Here is a 21,072-nt window from a genome sequence, read left to right on the forward strand (position 1 = left end):
AGAAATTGATATGCACTCTTAATTTAAGCATTTATTTCCTGTTTTCTATCTTCCATCCATAGATAAGAGTTATGGCTTCTTATCTACCTGATTGGTTAAGAACTTTATTTGCTTTTAGGGAAATATGAGTGACTTAATCTGTCATATTTATCCCTGCCCTCAATCCCTGACTGCATTCAGAAAGGATGCAACCTTTCCTTTTGCTGAAAAACCCATCAACTGATCTGCCTGAAATTTGCCACAGATACTCCTTGCTAGAAAATCCATTTTTACTATATATTCTGCCTTCCAAACCTATATTAAATAGCATTAAATTTACATAATTTTAATAAACATTGCATCCATTATCATTAATTTAGCACATTTCATTTCTTAAAGTATCTACTTTTCTTATAGATTCTGGTGAAAAATGTAAAATGCTATTGGCATTTAACACAACTTTTAAAGGTGTGTAGCTCAAGCCCCCCCCCCAACATAATTACTTTATGGAATTTAGATACCTTTTAAAACTTCCTTTTGAAATTAATGCTGTCCTTATAAAAGATTAGAGCCATTTACTATTTTTCCAACTAATCCATAATAATTATTTATTTTTCTAAATAATGGGATTGTATACTCCATTTTCATCCAATTTATGCTTCAAAGAATGGGATTTCTCAGAATGAGTCAAAATGGCCTCTACTTCTGAAGCCAGGAACCATACTTAATATGGTTGGCAATTCTGTTATTAACCTAAAATTATTCAGATGCAAGAAGGGATTCTTAATTAGTTTTGCTTAGTACATAACCAGCAAATTACTAAAGACTAATTATTAAGAATTCCTTCTGGACTCACCTATAAAATCTTACGCATTTACTGTACATTGGTGAGAGGATTAATGTAATATTAACTTGTACTAACAAATTTTCTCTTCTTCATGATCTCTTAGTATGTCATAGGGATTAAGAAGTCGGATTATAAATAAGAAGATATGATTCATATTCTTTTTTAGTTATTGAAGCTCATTTTTGGCCAGGCATTATTCTCAACCCTACATTGCTCCTAAAGTATAAAGATAAAATAGGATAAAAGAAAGGGGGATCCCATGTAAGGTGTTTTGAGCTCATGGAGGGAAGCCAGTGTTACAACAGTGTCAAAAAATTATGAACTGGAATAAATATTTGGCAGAATGTGATGCCAGGAGAAATTAATAGAGCTCTCCCCCCTACCCCCAAGAGACTATTTCATCATCAAAGTACTTGTGTATCTAATCACACTTGGCCAATAAGGCTATTCTATTCTGTCTGTTCTATTCTATTCTATCTTCTCCTATCTTATCACATATTATTGGGTATATTGAAATGTGATGATTAGGTGATAAAATGAAATACTGAAGAGGTTATGTTGGGGAGACAGCAGAATATTTGACTGGTATTACATTTCAATTTTCCCTAGTGATTATCTGAAGAATTAAAGATTACTTACAAAGAGAAACAAACACTGTATAAAATACTGTATTTGAAAATTTCAGAGAGTGGGTTGTTGTTTTTTTCTTTTGTTCATTCCAACCAAAGCTTGTAACTGATATATACTTGTATATATCAGTTAACCTAAGGTGAATAATATGTACAGCTATAACAAAAATACATTTTTGTGAATTTCTATTCATGCCTCAGTACACATAGAAATATCAAAAGGAAAAGATGCAAATGAAAGAAATGAATTAAAAGTACACTAGTGTTGCACCTCTCAGATTGGGATACCTCTTAGAATATAATTCTCCTAAGGATCTTCAATTGATAAATTTGGCAAAGTCTTCTGAAGGCTGTCATTACAAATATATCTTAGGACATTGTTTTAATAAAAATATATATTCATAGTATTTAAACATTGAGATTGTTCACATGGCAGCTACTCTGTATTCAAAATGGGTCTTAAAATATCTTGAGAAACAATGGTCATTATAAGGTATTGTTCCTACCAGAACCTTGAATCCATTTTGAAAAAGTTGCCTGGGATTGTCCATCTTTTCTCTAAGACAGGGGTGGGGAACTATGGCCCTTTTATGGCCAGGGCACTTCAAATCTCAGAATTCCTCAGCCAGAATTCCTGAGAATGGCTGGCTCAGGAATTCTGGGAGTTGAAGTCCACTGGTCATAAAGGAACCATAGTTCCTCACCTCTAAGCAGTCTCTCTTGAAAAGATAGTATGTGCTGTTCCTCCAAGGTCATGAGCTCCCAAGGGCTTGACAGCTGAAATTTCTAGTCACTTCAAGCAACTTTCTTTTTTTTTTTCTTTTTTTCTTTCCTTTTTAAAAGAGAGAAACCTCATGGGAAAAAGGCTCTTGCCTGAGAAATACTTTTCTAAAGATTTTTTTTTAAACTCAAGTATAAAATTTGGAAATGTTAAGGAGATTAATATTTAGTCTGCTTTAGAGTAGACCTAATTATAAACCTGTGCAAATCATTCAGATTTGAATTAAACTGATCCTTCCATCTCAAAGTAGACTGAGTCCTAAAATTAATTATGTTATTTGATTAAATCAGAATTCTGGAAAAAAAATATTTCCTACATTTTATTTGCTGTTCCTATTTTTTTCTATTTTTCTGGGGCCATTGAATGTGTTGAGACCTCATTGGTTTTCTTTCTTCTCAGATAAACATACATACACATACATTTGTAAACTTTTAGCTTCTCAAGTCTGTTGAAACCACTTTCTTCTTCATGGGAAGTGACATTTTGATGGCACAAATCTTCACTTCTGAACAATAGTCACACAAGGAAAAATGAAATGCAGGGCAAAGAGAATTCTAATACATTTACAAATAAATAGAGGAAAATCAGTTTTTTAAAGCAGCTGATATAAAGACTGTTTATCATAGTCTCCTGACCAGTAATTATTTCACAACTTTCAAGGGTAAATCTTTATTATTAAATCAAATCAAATCAGAGTAGTTACACAGCAGATAAAGTTTATGCTAGAAAAAAACTTGTTACGTTTTCATATAGTTTCTTTCTTTTTTCTATATAAAACAAGTTTGCCTGTTCAACCCCCTGTCAAATTATCCTAAAAAGGTATGCAAACATTTCATCAAACACACTATTACGTAGTCAGATATTTTTTTCTTAATAAATGAACTGCTTTAAAAAACCCTCATCCATTCTGAAACTAATACACAAGTTATGAAAAGTGTCAAATTCTAAAATATTAAAAAAACAAGATTACAGCTGTAAAAAGAAAATAATGTGTGACTTTTGAAAGCAACCTTTTTTGTCATAACATTAGTTAAGATAATCCCACCATTCTGCTTGTCTTTTGTGTTAGATATGAGCTCCTGAGACGTAAAATCCAGCAGCCACTTCCATCAATCCCCCTGAAGATTTAAATCTCTGGGACAATATTTACTCAGGAACTCAGTGGTTTTATGAAGATAAGGGTCTTAGCAGGTAAGATTACTAAAACTATAAAAACAAATGCTGGCATTTTGTATAGCCCGTATTTAATAGTTCAAAGCGTTCCTTGCATCTCCGTGTTGCAAACATGTTAATTATGTAATGGAATTTTTTTGTCATCTCCTTTGGCATGAGCCTTTATTACACTTTTGTTTGGTTTGGTTACCTACTCTTCTGCTCTGCACAATTTTGTTTTGCTTTAAAAAAATGTTCAGGAAAGTAAGAAGTGAACTGCTGGAATATTGAGTGAGTGGTTTTACTTATTTCATTAAAGTACACAGCATCCAGCATCCTTCCAATTCTATTCTATTGCTAGCTTGTTCATGGGTTTGAGAAATATTTATGGAGGAGATTTGGAGTATATAACTATGATGTGTTGCCCTAGAAACCTTGGACTCTTTTAGTTGTGGCTTTTTCTTAAGAAAACATTTTTGTTTAAGTAAAGCATTATCTAGGGCTTTATTGTCCTTGTTTTTTTACAAACCTTCCTCCACCTACCTGTCTTTGTCCTATTCTAAGATGTCCCATTCTATAACAAATCATCAATCCCAATCCATCAATATATTCTTCTGTTGATCCCTTGGACCTCTAATCCTATTATGCATAACCAGAAAATCTTCATTTAGTGAAAAATATGTTACATTTCTTTCACTCCTTGGAGCATGCTATTGGAGTCTGTATTTATGGTGGGCATGTTTAAACCTGTAGGCCGGGTTCATGTATTTTGCTAAACAACTGTTTGTTTAATCACTGTTCATGAATAAACACATTCTTAAAAACTGATTTACTCATTATGAAAACTTGATTTCACATATTACTAAGCCAAAATCAAACTACTTTGTGGCATTGTGTAAAAACAGTAATTGTCTATTCTGTGTTCTTTGACTGAATTCTATAAATTCTTTTGAATCTAAGCCTTTTGTAAAAAGATTTTTCAATAAACCAAACACAGTGGCTTGGATAACTGTCTTTTCCTTGCAGAGAAGTTCATACATCATGTTAAGCTAGCTTTATTGTGGTTTGTTGACAAATGCAGAAATATTGTCCTGAACTTTCTTGCTCTTATGAATTTCTTGTAATTGCCGTGCCTGAATATTGTTCTACACATTTTCTTAAAGGCAAGGAATTTTTGAAAACTAGAGTTCAGGATACATTTGAAGTATCTGGAGTTGGGAATAAAATTAATGAATCAGGATTTAACTTTGAAGTAAGTGGAAATAGCGCCTCCAAGTAGTGTTTTATAAGAGGTTAAAAAAACATTCTGGAACTAGTGAGAGCTATGTAGGCTACAAGAGAAAGAAAAAAAAAGATAAAAGAACGAAATTAAATTGGATCATAAATTAAGCTGCTTTTTTTAAAAAAAATGGGCTTGCAATTGCCATAACTGAACATAGTTACCAAAATTTATTGAACTGAAAAGAAACATTCAGCAGAGCTGCTATTTGACTCAAAATTTCACAAATTTGTGAGTCAAATAGCAGCTTTGCTGAATGTTTCTTCTAATGTAGTTTTTGGTTAGAATCTGAAGTAAAGTCAATATTTAAACTGAATGCTTCTAATGATTTTTCCCTTTTTAATGATACAAATCATATCCTTTAGGAATACAACATATGCATATAAGCTGAAAGTACATAATGAAGTAGGATATACGTCAAGTGAAGAAGTGGTTGTTACAACATTAGCAGGATTTTCAGAGAAAAGCACTAATGTTGCTGCAAAGCCTCTTAACCACACAGCTATAGAAGTGAAATGGACCACTCCAAGTAAGTGTTCTTCTTGATTATATCCATCATCTAACATTAAACAACTGGCTTTCAATTATATACAAAGAATGTTGTTTCTCTTTGCTTAATGGCTGACTCCCCAGTGTCTGATTTTTAAAAGTTTTGCACACTAGAGTGATGCGAAAATTCTATTAGAGGCATTGCATCGATAAAGCAGAGCTATGAATCCAGGAAGAACCCCAATTTATGAATATTTCTGCATGGAAAAGCATGATCCCATGCAGAACCAAAGATGAAATATGCCCATCATCAGAAGGCTTCTGACTTCAAAGCTATTTAAGTTTGCTAGGATTGAACCTAGATCAGGGGTACCTAAATCTTTTGCCATCACACTTCACTTTAGTGTAATCTTCATTACACCCCTCCTCTAAAAATCCAAACACCAAAATGAACACTAATCTACAAAGAAATTTTAGAAAGGTGGATTTATTGTAACAATGTACCTAAAAGATTCTCCACATCTGTCCTGGACTCTGTCTGCACTTCCCAAAAGTTTTCTGTACTCTGTCTGCACTTTACAGTTTGGAAAGCCCTTTCCTAGATCTATTCATCCTCATCCAGACCCTAACAGTTTTCTGGGAGTGTGATAGAATCTTGACTACATCTTTTGTCTGACCTGAATATGAAATATATCAACACTGATCACACCTAACTTTATATCAGCAAGAAACCTCATCCAAATGTCTCCCCTTCCCTCTCCCAATCTTGCTGAAGAACATCCACGAAGTAATCAATATAAACTCAGTTCCATAGCCAAGTCTACTCTTAGACCAAAAAAATGTCCAAATAATTTATTTCTTCTATAGCTGCAGACTAACTATAGTTACAGACTAATCTATAGCTACAGACTTCCATTGACTGGTCTTTTGAGGCTGCAGCTGCTGTTCTGAATTTTCTAGATATCTGCCATGTTGCCTTGCCTTCATTGCCATGCTGTTTTGTAAGTTCCTGCTTTCTTATCAGGAACTGGGTTTCTTAAAAGCATCTGAGCTTCAAAAAGACCAGCATTGGGTTGACCACTTGCTAATGCCAGGGACTTTATGCCAAGCCCTCTGGGCTGCTGTAAATTTGTCAGTGCCAGGACAGCAGGGGTGGGTTTCGAACGGTTCGCACTGGTCCCTGCGATCGGTTGGTCGCCGAACCTGGAAGTAAGTAACTTCCGGGAACGGCGAAGCCCCCCCGCGCCCGCGCGCGCCCGCACACCCGTATCCGCTCCTTACCCGGTTTTTACGAATTCTGCGCTTCCACGCATGCGCAGAATGCATACAGCGCCTGCGCGATCCTCCAGGAGCAGCTGGAGCATCATGCAGACGCTAGTACGCATGTGCGTGCCGCGCGCGTGCATGCGCGTGCCGCATGCGTGCATGCGCGCACCGCCTCGTGCGTGTGCAAGGACGCCACGTGCGTGCGCGAGGACGCCACGTGCGTGCGTGAGGACGCCACGTGCGTGCACGAGGACGCCGCGTGCGTGCGCGAGGACGCCGCCGGCCTCGTTCCAACCGAACCGGTTGGAACGGGGCGAGAAACCCACCCCTGCAGGACAGCAATCACTTTTCCTTAACCTGTGATACAATCAGGAGTTTTGGCGATGTCCTTTGTTACCAACTACATCTCTTGTCACAATCAGATGCTCTTCCACCTAATTCTTTTCTGATGTTTAGTCTTTTTTCTTATCTTCTTTCTGATTACATGAATCTTTCCCAAAAGAGTTAAGGACAGGTACCTTAAAGGGAAAAGAGGAAATAAGGGAGCATAATAGTTGCAACTCATTCTTCATTCCACAGCTAGCAGTAGGAACTTTCTCAGAAATTTATTTCTCTTATCATTGTTCCTCTGTTGAGATCATAATATACCGAAGAAGGGGAAGCCATATATTAGAGGAAACTTCATCCTTCTTTGGTAAAGTTGAATCATGTGTATAAATATATGTGGTACAGTCTATTAAGAATATAAGAAGAATTCTTTTTTCAGAAAATTGGAAACTCACAAAAAGAACAGTAGCAATATCTGCCCAGCAGCAACAAAATATTTACTGCCTTCAATACTGGATATAATCTATAGCCATGCTTACAATTTGTCATTTATTCTTGGTCTTCTTAAGAATTGTAAAGAAATTCAAATTTCTGGTCAACAGTGTATCTCATGGTAGCAACTTCCACTAATTAAGTGTGGTGTCCTAAGGATTTCATTTTATCGGTCTTGAATTTCTTGTCTTTCAGGTTATTCAAGTGTTTTGAGCAGGGGAGATAACGTTCTCCAAACATTGCAGCCTCTTTCCCAAAGAGTATTCTGGATTTTTTTAATCTCCACCTTTTTTTATTCTACAACATTCTTTCTGAGGTGATTAATTAAGAAGATTTGGGTTAGTCACATTTGCTTGTGATTCTGGATGTGTTTCACAAAGTGAAACCGCATAAGAAGTTCTAAACGGACAGTACATCAATTCAAGCCTCTTTGAGGTTGTCATATTATTTTCAAATGCCAGCATTTCTGTACAGCCTGATCTTCCTTTCCAGAAGAGTTATGGATTTTCTGTATATGCAAATATACACATTTGTGCTATGTCATCTTGAGAGGAACATATCCATTTAATCCAGATTACCTGTCCATCAAAGCAGTAGGTTAATTTTTCAATATGTACATGCAAATCTGTCTGTAAGCACTTACTAGTGACTCTCGGCAAATAGAGGTTCCACTAAAATTTATATTTATAATTGGATGCCTGAAGTAAGCATGCTTATAAAAACTGACAAACCTAATAGATCTGAAGCAGGCTGCTGAAGTTTCATTACTTTAGTAATTCAAACCTCTGACCATCTAGATAAAGGTAATGCAATCTGGCTTCATTTTCATTCTTACTGCACAAATTTCCTAGATACCTGTTTATGAATGCAAAGGTTAAACATCAAGTGAGGGTCATTAGAGCAAACCTTTATTTATTCTTTCATTGCTTGATATGCTTCATTCCAAGCAAATAAGCAATCTCCCTGCCTCCAAATGTTTTATTTTGTCACAGATCTGGGGGGAAATCCCCCCCATCCCACTAATCATTTGAAAACAACTTTCTTTTATGTCTTTGTTGCTGGAAGGTTCAGAGGTGAAAGATAGAGCAGGAGTTTTGGAAACAGAGGGTTTGCTAAAATTAAGTTACAGAAATAAAATAAAATAGAAACAGAAGCTTCATTCTGATGACTTATCTGGAAATATCAATTCATAGATTGTTAAATTTGAGATTGTGCCTGTAAGTTTCTCCCCCCCCCCAACTCCCCTTTGCTTTTTAAAGCATTCATTTGAAGTTCTAAACAAGCTATGTAAGATTAACGGTTATGTGTTGTGTTAAAAGAAGAGGGAGTCAAACTATTCTCCAAGGCACCTGAGGGTAGAACAAGAAGCAGTGGGTGGAAACTAATCAAGGAGAGAAGCAATTTAGAACTAAGGATAAATTTTCTGACAGTTAGAACAATTAATCAGTGGAACAGCTTGCCTCCAGAAGTGTGAATGCCCCAACACTGGAAGTCTTTAAGAAGATGTTGGATAGCCATTTGTCTGAAACGGTATAGGGTTTCCTGCCTAGGCAGCGGGTTGGACTAGAAGACCTCCAAGATCCCTTCCAACTCTGCTATTGTATTAAGTAACTGTATTAAAAGCAATAGTTCTGCAATCTTCCCATTGTGAACTTTTAAAACATATTTCTGATCTTAGAAATTCAAGATGTCCATTCATTCACATGCAGATACCTTCCAATAAAGAAGATAAAGATTTTCTCAAATCAGGCTTGTTTCTTAGTAACTTCATCAGCCTTGCAGTACTGATACTGAAGGGGTTTGCCATTGCTTTCTTCCAGGATATTTTCCAGCTTCTCATTCTAGCCCATCAAATTGAATTCTCTAATTGTTTGTTACAAGTACCATACCGAACCTTTTCCAACATCTCAAACCTAGCTGACACCTTAGAATTCCTAGTGATTTTCTTCCTAAAGTCCAGTGCTGCTTAGTTTCCAAGTCCAACTGATGGTTTTTGTCCTGATATAACTAGAGTGATATGTCGTATACATTTTCCCAGAAATTCACCCCAAGAGATCATACGTATTATGATCCCAGTCCTTGATTCTTGAATCTGGTATTCAACATAGTCCTCTAATAGTCACCTGGGCATCCACATTTAGCTTGAAATAGATATTGTATTCTCCATCCTTCCAGTGTGTTTAATATTAACTGCCATTATATGGGTATCTAATGGTACTTGAATTCTGAAGCACTGAGATATGGACATGGTAAAGGATGTGCCAAAAAACTTCTTCTTTTCCTTTATAAAATGACCCTAGAAGCAAAGCTTCCTGATCATAAGGCATAATTTTCAAGACATTCTTCTAGACTCAGAAAGAATATTTTTGGGACACTGTCTTTATTGTTTAAAAACTTTGTCTATAGTATTGTAAGGAGAGGGAAAACCCTGTTGCATTTCTCCTCATACTCTTATGTCTAGAATAGATTTTGTACCACTCTATTTAAACCGATGCCTTTAAAATATGCTGTTGGATAAATGATTCAAAACACCTTGGACTACAAGAAGAATAAATCATTCAATATTACATGAAGGAAAGCAAAATGTTCATTGGTAGTACTAATGATGAAGTTAAACTTTAAATATTTTAGACACATAATGCAAAGGCAAGACTCATTGGAAAAGACCCGGGAAAATCAAAGACAATACTGTAGAAAAGAGGTCGATAAAAGACAAGGTGGAGCGATTCCAGATAATACAAGTGTAATTTTAAAAGAGCTCAAAGAATTTATCAACAGACAATCCTGGTGAAATGAGATTCATCGGGTTAGGAAGAGTCAGAAGGGACTGAACATAAGATTTGCCTACAAAGCATTTCCCCTATAGAATATTTATATCATCAGTACAGAGTTTATCACTTAGTGAATATCTTTGAACTGCACCCTTTACATATAACTTTGCACTTCTAACATCCTTGGAGTCATTTTTATGTCAAGCTGTGTGATTATTATTTCTCCATTCATTTCCATAACCAGATTTTTATTCATGAAACAGCCTTACAAGATGTTGAAGGAAGTATTGAATATTATTTACTTCCTGGAATGACACTGGCCAAATAAACTCCAAAAAGATCCCCACAAGTGAAAATAGTGCTGTTATTGATGAATTATATCCAAATACACACTATCAGATTTTGCTTCAAGTTTTCAGTGGACTTCACAGCATCACAAGTGAACCTGTGCAAGTGATTACACCAGATGTAGGTAGGTTGACTCTTGGTTTCGACTTAAAAAACTGAAAATTGATTAACTGTTTTATGAGAGTTGAAATCTGTCATTGTTCCATTATGAAAATAAGAGTGGTTTTTTTAATGCTGTGAAGTCGGCTGCTTGTGACATGACAGTCAACTGTTTGACCAGAAATGAAAGATGTAAATTCAACCACTCAGAGTGTTTCCCTGACATATTTCCAAACCAGTTGGCAAGCTGGAGGGAGGGGAAGAATGGAAAAAGCAACTTGTGAATTTCAAATGCTTTTGGAATAGCTTTTCTAATCTTTTTGGCTTTGTAAAATCTCATTATAAACATTATAATATCATTATCCCAGAAGCAAGTGTTCCAGGTCATTAGCAAGTACTTTAAGTCAGGATTGCATTTTCTTGGCAAAGCCAAAGTTCATCCCCCTTTTTATTTATAAAATGGAGCCTACTGGAAGTACAATTTTTCAACTGGTAAAGATGGATTTACCCAGATACAAATAGTTCCATTACATAGCTATTTATGACAAGCTTAAATAATATGTGTAATTTATGCTAAGAAAGATGGGAGTTATTTGTTTTTAAAAAAGGTAATGCTTCATCATTATCTGTGGTAATCATCAAAGCATTAATATTAATTTAATACACATTCAAGTTATGATACTAATAAAAGCTATAGGGAAATGTCACCCTTAGAAGATAACTTGGTGCGTGTGTGTGTGGGTGTGTGTAGTCGAAACATGATACTATACTGAATAATTGCAAATGAGGTCGCACAGTTAAATAAATAATCACAATCCTCTAGTCAAACTTATAGTAAAGCAAATTAAGGCCAGGCTGGGGATACAAAGGTTTTTACCATCCCCTTTTCCCACAGTCTCTGAGCTTAAAACAAGTCAATTTAGAAAACAGTGCAAACATTTTAACAAACTAGCAGATAAGTAGCAGAGGCTTTCCTAAATCTAAATTCTAATGTGTATTTGGTTAAACACGTGTTTTTACAATGGCAGATGGAGTTTATTCTCTTTCCTCTATTTCTAGAGCCAGAGGGCTTGTTCCCCCCAGAGATTGTCATCATCAATAGTACAGCTGTACGTGTCATTTTGGCATCACCTTCAAAACTCAAATGGTGTTGTCACAGAATATTCTATTACGTAAATAACCGATATGAGACCAGAATGAAGGTGCCTGGATCTTTCATTTTAGGAGATTTGTCTCCATTCACTCTTTATGACGTACAGGTTGGAATATTTCTTTTTTCTTGTATATAGTTTCATGTCAGTGCCTCTATAGATGTACAGATATTAACACAATCCATATATCATTTTGAGTACAGTCATCTAAATGGCATATGTTTGTATACTGTATGTGATATATGAAACTTTGATAATTCATGGAATAATTAGGAATATGTAAAACATATAAATAATAGTCAATTAATATTGCTAATACTGCATATATGCTATATGTGTGTCACATATCTATGTGCTACCCTACTGATAATTGAGTTTTTGCAAATGATTAAAATGTCCAAAGATTTTACAGTCTAGTTTGCAGCTTACTAAAGAGAGATACCAAAAGATCTCCTTTGAACAGAAACTGTGTTCCAGTGTTAGAAGAATAATTAAAACAATGGAACGTATTATTCTATATTGCTGCTTCTGTGCAAGTTCTTCTCAAGAATTATTATCTCCATTCTTGATTAAATATCCAGAATATCCTGGTCATTCTGGCTTGTTTTATCTTCAGTTGTTATGATCAGATCAATCTGATTTTATTTCCTTGATGACAGTCAAGTACTGTTTTATACTTGTATTATACACCATAATATTTCTTCTAATGCTTTTGAGATATTTTGGAGCAATTATAGTTTTTGTTCTTTATCCTAATTAATTGTGATTTTCATGTTTTATCTACTGGTTTAGTGAGTGAGTGAGCTTTAAAATATATATAATTATAAATAGGATGAGGTATCTTTAACAATCTCTTATGTTCAGAAGATAAATTGAAAATGCTACTAAAAATTAAAACAAAATAGTTTAATGTTAAAACCTGTATTATGAATACATGCAAATATATTAATGCCTCAAACTATGAATATGGGACAAATTTGTTTTATTTGTATTTGTATTTTATTTTTTATTTATTATTTATTTATTTTTGTATTGCAATTTTGCAATACAAAATTTTCTAAATTATTAGAAAAAAATGCACTAATGAACTATTAATAGATACATGTGCCATCTGGGTAAATATTTACAAAGGTGTATTGATAAAGCTACCAAATGCATTTATCAGTAACAGTGTATAAAATATATACATTAGAAGGACTATGTAAATACATATATGAACACATATATAGTCCCTCTTTTAAAATTACCAGGGTTAAATTTCCTTTCCTCCTGTGATGCTGAACTTATATATATTACAGAGATCCAACTCCTACTGATTAAAACAAAATAGCAATTGTTTTAGAAACATCAGGCATGCATAAAACATGAACTACCAGAAATAATGATATTGCATTCGTAGCCTTTTATCATGTTCCCCTACCTCCCCTTCTTCTCTGGAATAGGATGATCTTAGCCAAGAAATCCCAGTCTTTTAAAAATACAATTAATATTTAAACCCTTTGGGGTTTTTTTCTCCTCCTCCTTCTCTTTAGGCTTCCTCAGAAACTTGCAGGTTTTATGAATATTTGTGAAGAAAAGGCATACAAATACATTTCTATAATGGGTTTGATTCATTTGTTCAAATGCTGCTTTAATTGCAACTTTCCTATTTTATTTTGCCTCACTCAGATACTAGCTTTCTTTGAATGATGTATGGGGACCCCGTAACAGTAATCATGTATACTTTGTCCTACGATTTGCATCCATTTGCAACATGCAATAAATAAATGTCACACAAAGGCACACTATAACGGATTTCCACATTCCAGCCCCTTTTATTAAAAAAATAAAAACCCCAAACCACTCCCTATGAATATACATATAACTTTCTAGTTTCCATATGGATACATACTTGTCTTTCTTCTACCATAGTATAATTCCAAGAACTTTTAATAGTTTTCAGACTTCAGGATTTATTATTGATGCCTTATATATTAATCAGCTAAGTTTTTTAAGCTTCTCATACTTCAGGATTTGTGCCAATGTCTGTAGCACTGAAATATCAGGTAAAATCCAAAGATTTAATTGTTGATTTTCTTCCCCTCCACTTTTTTTTGGCCTTATTACATTTCCTATCAAATCTTCAGCTTCCTAAAGTTATAATTAAATGGATGTCTGTCTTGCTTTTTGATGTCATGTGTAGACATCTGTCAATTCGTACCCAGGGCATATTGAATGACCTTTTTTGTTATTGTTGATGCAAAGGTGACTTTATTCGTCTTTCTTTGGATCTATTTAAAGCACTATAAACTCAGGAAGTCATATTTTGACTTTCATCTTCAGAGTTCATCAAACATTAATACAAAGGTTCATTATTTCTATTTTGGGACAGGAGAGGAAAGGAAGCTGATAGACTTACAAAGGTGAAGTGGCAACATTCTGGGTGTTCTATCCCAAACCTATTAATCTAAGTCTATTATTACTATTTTTGTAACTCACATTGAAAAACATACCGTATCCTCATCTTGGGTGTGTTGATAATGCAAAAGACAACTCTGAGAGGAAGTTAAATTAACTTGTTGAAAGAATGAAAATTCTCCATGTATGAGGAACACTTGGATCATGCTCAATACAGTTAGGATAGGTTATAACAATTTAAAAGGTTTCTAGACAGTCCTATGGCTTGGTCTATCATTCTGTTATGAATACTAGCTTAATCATGGGATAACTTAGCTAAAGAAATCCTATACTTTTTCAATGAAGTTTAAATACAAATAAATTTAAATGGCATGCATTATTTTGCTTAGATACTGTATTGCACTAAAATTGTTTCCCTAATATATCTTAGTGGCTGACTGGCATCAGATGCCATGGGTTATCATTGTCAAACTCCTGAGAGGGAATACCATTTGAATAAGATAATTATCTAATTTACATATTGTGATTTCTTGATACCTTGTGTTGAGCTTCGTGCTAGCTGAGTAAGTATTTGAACCTGCTCATTTATAAAGAAGAAAAAGGGCTATTCTGCCAACGTAGCAGTTAAAAAATGCAAGTAGAAAAATAGGGACCACTTTGGTGGGAAGGTAACAGCGCTCCATGCACCTTTGGCGTTTAATCATGCTGGCCACAAGACCACAGAGATGTCTTCGGACAGCACTGGCTCTTCATCTTAAAAATGGAGATGAGCCCCTTGAACCAGAAGCAGCTAGCACTCATGTGTGGGGGACCTTTACCTTTAAGGAGCTTTACTCCTGGTTAGCTGGTACCTGGTTTATATAGGTCTGTTTCATTTTGCTACTAGGGAGATGCCCAACTGATTAAACTATAGCTCACTGGTACTTACTGAGGTATAACACATAGGTAGGTATTCCTTAAAATGGTTCATTTTGTGGGGAAAAAATCATTAGCACATTCTTCTGCTATGAAGTGCTTCTGTTGGAAATTTTAAAAAAAGTATTTATTCTTAGATGTTCCTATAATCCACAGGCTAACCATTGTTGATTAATGTTTTTTTTTTTAATTTACAGGTTTTGTCCATTTCCTGATTTGTATTATTTTCCTTTTGTGCTCACCATTCAAAATAATTTCCCTTCTCACCATTATATTAAATTTAGCTTTGCTACTATTTTGATTTCAAATTTTGAACGAAGAAAAATCCCCATTTTGATACTTGCTATTCTAGGTTGAATCCTGCAGAAGGAATGTTTGTGTGAGAAGTAATGGAACCCAAATCAGAACTGCAGAAGATGTGCCAAAAGACTTATTGCCACCATGGATCGATGTCCTTGGTTCAAGGTATTAAAATGTACTTGCCTTGTTTTCTACCTTAATTCATAAAGACTCAGTGGTGCTAAAAGTCATTATATTAGCGTAAGTTGAGCTATAAGATAAATGCTTATTTCCATATGAATATAAGGAAGGAAGGTTACAATGTGTATGTTTGTCTATCTGTCTGCCTATTTTACATCTTGTCTTTCACACTAGACTTTGTTTTAATCCAATGTATTTTTGATACTTCATTTCCCGCTGTAAAGAAAGTCCTCCTGAAGCTGCCTGTATGCTACATATATGCATTACCATTCTTCTGTGTCTCTATACAGAAACAATCTCAAATCTCACATAGAGTTTAGCTTGGCAAGAAGGCCATGATTTCATTAGCCTGAAGATATTGGAAGAAAAGGAGAAGTCATAGAGGCATTACTGGTGAATATAGGGAGATTCCCAAAGCAATATTTATAGTGAAGGACTGAGAAACATGTGAATCAGTCCTATGTCAAATTCGTATTGATTTAATTATATCATGAAGCAACTTCTCTGACTTTGTTTGCAAATATTGAGTGAGAAGGTTCATCAGTTTATGTATCCAAATCTCCATTATTTTCTTTTCCAAATGGGAAACTGATCAGACTTAAACATAAAGGAAGTCATGTCAACCTTTCATCTGTCTTTCTCCTTCTATTACATTCCACTCCTCCTATTAAATCAGTATGACAAGGAAGGATCTTCAATTCCTCCCCCCCCCCCCCCCCCCGGTTTTGCTTCACCTTTGTCTTTGGGCTTTTGTGGTTACTCCCACTATATTAGCCTGATTAGAATAATAATTCACAATATTAAAAGGCAATAAGTGTAAAAGAAATTGTTTATCTGTAATGCACTTACTATAGAAGATACGGTTCTATATTTTTTCTTCCATATTATGGGAAATTCGTTTTTCATAGTGACAAATGTAATCATTCTTTTTCCTAAAAGGATGCATGAGTGCCAACATAGAGATTATACAGCCATTGCCAAGGATGTATCAAAATTATGGCAACAATAAGTCTCTTGCGTATATATTATTGTTAATCAGATTTTATTACACTACTGGCAGAAACTGGCACTTGGTCTACTTCTTCAAGAAAGAAAGAGACCTGTATTTTTCTAAATAACAACATTTTAACATCTAAATCTTTGGAAATATGCCTATAGGATATATTTATTCCAAAAATCTTCTAAGGAAGCTTCAGTTGGTCTTTGCTTTATTTCAGTTTTTGCATTTTGTTCTTAAAAATTATAATTACAAAGATTGCAATTATAATAAACACACACAAACATCACACACATGTACTTATGCATGTCTTTGAGATGGTATACTAGCTAAGATATCAAAACACGCAAATATAAAACAGTCAGAAATCCCTTCTTGTTTGATCATCTGTTCAGTAGAATGTGCCTTTTTTCATTGCCTCCCCTTACATGTCATATTATCATCAGCTGTTCTCATGTCCTAAGAGAATACTAACTACTGATCGATTGCCTGGACATGTCTGACTGTGGCCTACATATGCCCCAGGTACTTCATTTATTTGCCACAGTGGATTTGCTAGAGTGGAATTTAATCAATAGTTAATTCATTAATTCTGGTCCTCAAGAATGTAAGGCCTTGTGCTGTAAAAAAAGAAGTAGCTGGCTGGTTTTAACTGTGATTGAAATGTGACAATCACTGCTGTTGACAGCTTCAGCAAATACTGGCATGCATATGAGTTTTCTACTTCATCCTCTGTTAAGGAAACAAATTCAAGAAGAAAATAGCAGATTAAATAAATAGGAAGATACTGTAATCAGTATCTGCCAATAAAGAGATTATTTGGTTTCTAGCAGACTCCTATAAGCAACGCAATGCATATTTCACAAATGTTTGTAGCAGTTCTTCAACAAATTGACCTTGCTTTTTAGAAATTCCTTAACAGATCAAATCTTTACTTGGGATCAGAAAAAGCTTTGCCACTTTAGGGGAATACTACAGAACCATACAAAAATAATTGCACTCACTAAACTTATGTAGTCTTAACAGATCAGTGGTGGGTTCCTATAGGTTTGGACTGGTTTGGCCAAACCGGTAGCAGTTTGGCAGCCTGGGTCGCTAGAATTGGCAGTGACCCAGGCCTGCCATGCTTCCAAACTGGTTCTCTCGGTGGCACCATAGGTGCCACCATAGGTGCCACCATAGGTGCCACCATCTTGTTTTTTAGCCTCTGCGCATTTGCAGAAAAAAATTATTGAACTGTGCATGGCATCAAGCACACGCACATGAAGCGTGGCCATGAGCGAACGGCAGTAGTGCCCACCTCTGTAACAGACTGCATATCAGATCTGTTACAACAGAAAGTTTAGTTTCCCCTATTAGGCTAGCAATTATCTGGTGTCAAAATATTTTTTGTGGGCACAGCTATTATCAGTTGCTATTTGTTTAAAATGAATTCAGTGGCTGAGAGATAGGGATCCAGTTCAGTTATATCTGAAGTTATATCTGGAGCTCCTTCATGCCTCTTTATATGAAGTAAAAGGAAATGGCAAATGGTAAAGAAAATGTCAATTTGCAAAAAGTGGAAGTTGTATTTTTTTAGACCAATATGGTGCCTAACTAAGATCTAATTTGGTGTGGTGGTTAAAGCATTAGTCTAGAAACCAGGGGGCCAGTCTCGTGGTTAGACACACACGCATTCTCTCATCCCCTCCCTCCCTTCCTCTCGCTCCCCTCTCTTTTTGCAGAGTCTTTTGAGGCAAATCCCAAAAGGCAACACTGACTTGAAGGCACCAAAAAAAGAAAAAAGAAAAAAACAACCCAACCTGAAATTAGGCTATTTTGGTGTTATAGTATTTGAAGGAATGAAAATGAATTCCTCCTTTGCTTCCCATTTATCTGGGATTCTAAGAGGTCCTTTTACATTGCTAAGAAAACAACAATAGAAGACCTTGAAAACAAGGTGACGCAGGCAAAGTGGGTGCACAAAGGCATAAAGTGTCTTGTAACACCCTTTGATTGCCTACATAAAGACATGGTTTTGGGGAGGAAGAGAAGGGAGACAGGCAGTCCTGCCCACTTGTCATCTTCCTCATATAAAGAATTTACAGGACTTAGAAGCTGACTTAAGAAAATTACAAGTCCTAAGCATAATTACGTAGAAGGCAGAACAAAATGAATCCCTCCTTTCCCTCCCATTTATTTGGGAATCTAAAAGTGAATTCAATAGGATTTAACACACAGGAACCATATGCATATGTTTCCTTTGACTGCAATCCAGCACAGACCATCTATTAATTAGTTTCCTTGTCACAGAGAAACCAAAATCAGGACCCCAAATTCTCTTCCTATTTTCAACCTGATTACCTGACTTATGCACATTTACACAGTAAACTGAACACAACAGATCCTTTACCAACATAACAGAAGATTCCTCATACATCCCTCCATAGAAAGTCAATTCAGTGTGACTTCCTGCAGACCACACATTTATAGATTTATGCTTGTTGAGGTCAGATTTCCATCATGTCATTCTGAATGGGAAAGAGAGAGTAGTCTGTGAGTTTATATGCAAAAGTAAAAATAATTCATTTTATAATGGCTACCATATTTTACAAGTAACTAACTTAATCAGATATTAATTCAATTAATGGCATGCTTTTTCTTGGCTCTGCCCCTTTTTTTGAGTTTGACCTCTGCAAATATATATATATATTTGCAGAGTGTGCAAATATGTGTGTGTGTGTGTGTGTGTTTTATTTGTGCTGATAAATAAATAAATAGAGACTAGTATAGATCTATTTCAAGCTATTTAGCTCTCATCAGCTAGCCATACCCTTACTGGGATTTGAACCTGGGCTATATTGCATACTAGGCATAGATCTTAGCCATTAGGCCACAGGCTCTTTTTCGTTATCAGCGAAGCCAGGGTGAAAGGTATCTATTAGATTTTTACAACCCCTGGTAAGCCCCAATTATGGGAGGAAGCTAACTGCTTCCATCATCTGTCATTCGGCTCGTCACAAGAGTCCATCACGACAGAAACCCAATATTTTTACTGTTGCCTTTGTTATATTTGTGTTTTTTTATTTGTGCTGATAAATAAATAAAGGGAGACTAGTATAGATCTATTTCAAGCTATTTAGCTCTCATCAGCTAGCCATACCCTTACTGGGATTTGAACCTGGGCTATGTTGCATACTAGGCATACTAGGCAGAGATCTTAGCCATTAGGCCACAGGCTCTTATCCATTAGGATAAGAGGCTCTTGAAATAGATCTATACTAGTCTCCCTTTATTTATTTATCAGCACAAATAAAAAACACAAATATAACAAAGGCAACAGTAAAAATATTGGGTTTCTGTCGTGATGGACTCTTGTGACGAGCCGAATGACAGATGATGGAAGCAGTTAGCTTCCTCCCATAATTGGGGCTTACCTAAGGTGACCAGATTTTCAGATTGGAAAAGAGGGACACCCTTGACCGGGGGGGGGGGGGGGGGGGCTTGATTAAAAAAAAAAAATTTTGTCAAAAGGTCACCCCAGGACACTGAAACCAGCATAAATACGAATCTGTTGCCAAACAAAATTTTGATCACGTGACCATGAGGATGCTGCAACGGTCGCTAAGTGTGAAAAATGGTCGCAACGGTCGCTAAGTGTGAAAAATGGTCATCAGTCACTTTTTTCAATGCCATTGTAACTTTGGTCACTAAATGTTTTCCCCCTCCTCGAGACTCCTCACTTAGCGACCATCAGAAATACGAATCTGTTGCCAAACATCAACATTTTGATCGCGTAACCATGAGGATGCCACAACGGTCGCTAAGTGTGAAAATGGTCGCTAAGTGTGAAAAATGGTCATCAGTCACTTTTTTCAATGCCATTGTATCTTCCTGATTATTAAAAGTGCAAATTCACTCAGTGTCAATCATGACTCCTGAGTCCATTTCAAAGTATTGTGCATAGAAATTTTTAAAATGGCTTGTTTCAATTTATTTTGGATAGAATCTTTTTTTAAATAGTCTAAGACAATTTAAAAAAAGAATCAACACAGAATACCACTATTTTAAAAAATCATATGCACAATAAATAAAATATTATTTTAAAATACATTGAGCCTATACTCCTTACAGTAAATGACTCATCTGGAAACAAGCCAATAGCAGTTTTGTGCTTTAAAATTTACAGATTTTCCAAATCAGCTTAAAGTCCAAATATTTAAAGACCACCCCCCTCAAAGCTATCTTACCAGAGCTTTAAATATCTTCTGGGGAGGCCCTGCTAGTAATCCCATTCATGACAAAGGTACGGCTTTCTCAGGAGGAAGGTCTCAGCTGGTGCCCATCCTTTGGAAACCTCCTCCAGAGCAGGGAGCCCTAACCTGCTGTCCATTCAGGAAGGCTGTACAAATTATTCTGTCTTCTAGAATCTAGAGCCATTGGGATTTAATATGGTTTTATCACTGGATTTTCTTTTATTGTTTTTGTGGAATTGTTACAATGATTTTATAATAATATAATTTTATTTGGCATTTTTGTTGCTGTAAACTGCTGAAAGCCCCTGATAGAATACAAATTATTTAATAATAAATTAGGAAATGTGTAGCTGTTTTCTACACATTGGTTTGTTTGAACAGCTGAAATCAAGCCTGTTCACCCAAGGCAATTCTAGAGTAACATGTGCTTCAGGACAA

General features: G+C 35.5%; 1 protein-coding gene across 1 annotated transcript in view; it reads left to right on the forward strand.

Annotated features, from left to right (window-relative positions):
• Positions 1-21,072, forward strand: part of USH2A (usherin) — a 517,131-nt gene that overhangs the window by 344,774 nt on the left and 151,285 nt on the right. Inside the window, 7 exon segments of the mRNA XM_032216063.1 lie at positions 3,306-3,343; positions 3,346-3,427; positions 5,033-5,196; positions 10,276-10,314; positions 10,317-10,484; positions 11,519-11,718; positions 15,275-15,387. Of these exon segments, the coding sequence (XP_032071954.1) occupies positions 3,306-3,343; positions 3,346-3,427; positions 5,033-5,196; positions 10,276-10,314; positions 10,317-10,484; positions 11,519-11,718; positions 15,275-15,387 (804 nt within the window).

Source organism: Thamnophis elegans, chromosome 4, assembly GCF_009769535.1.
Source record: "Thamnophis elegans isolate rThaEle1 chromosome 4, rThaEle1.pri, whole genome shotgun sequence".
In the NCBI taxonomy this organism is placed as follows: Eukaryota; Metazoa; Chordata; class Lepidosauria; order Squamata; family Colubridae; genus Thamnophis; species Thamnophis elegans.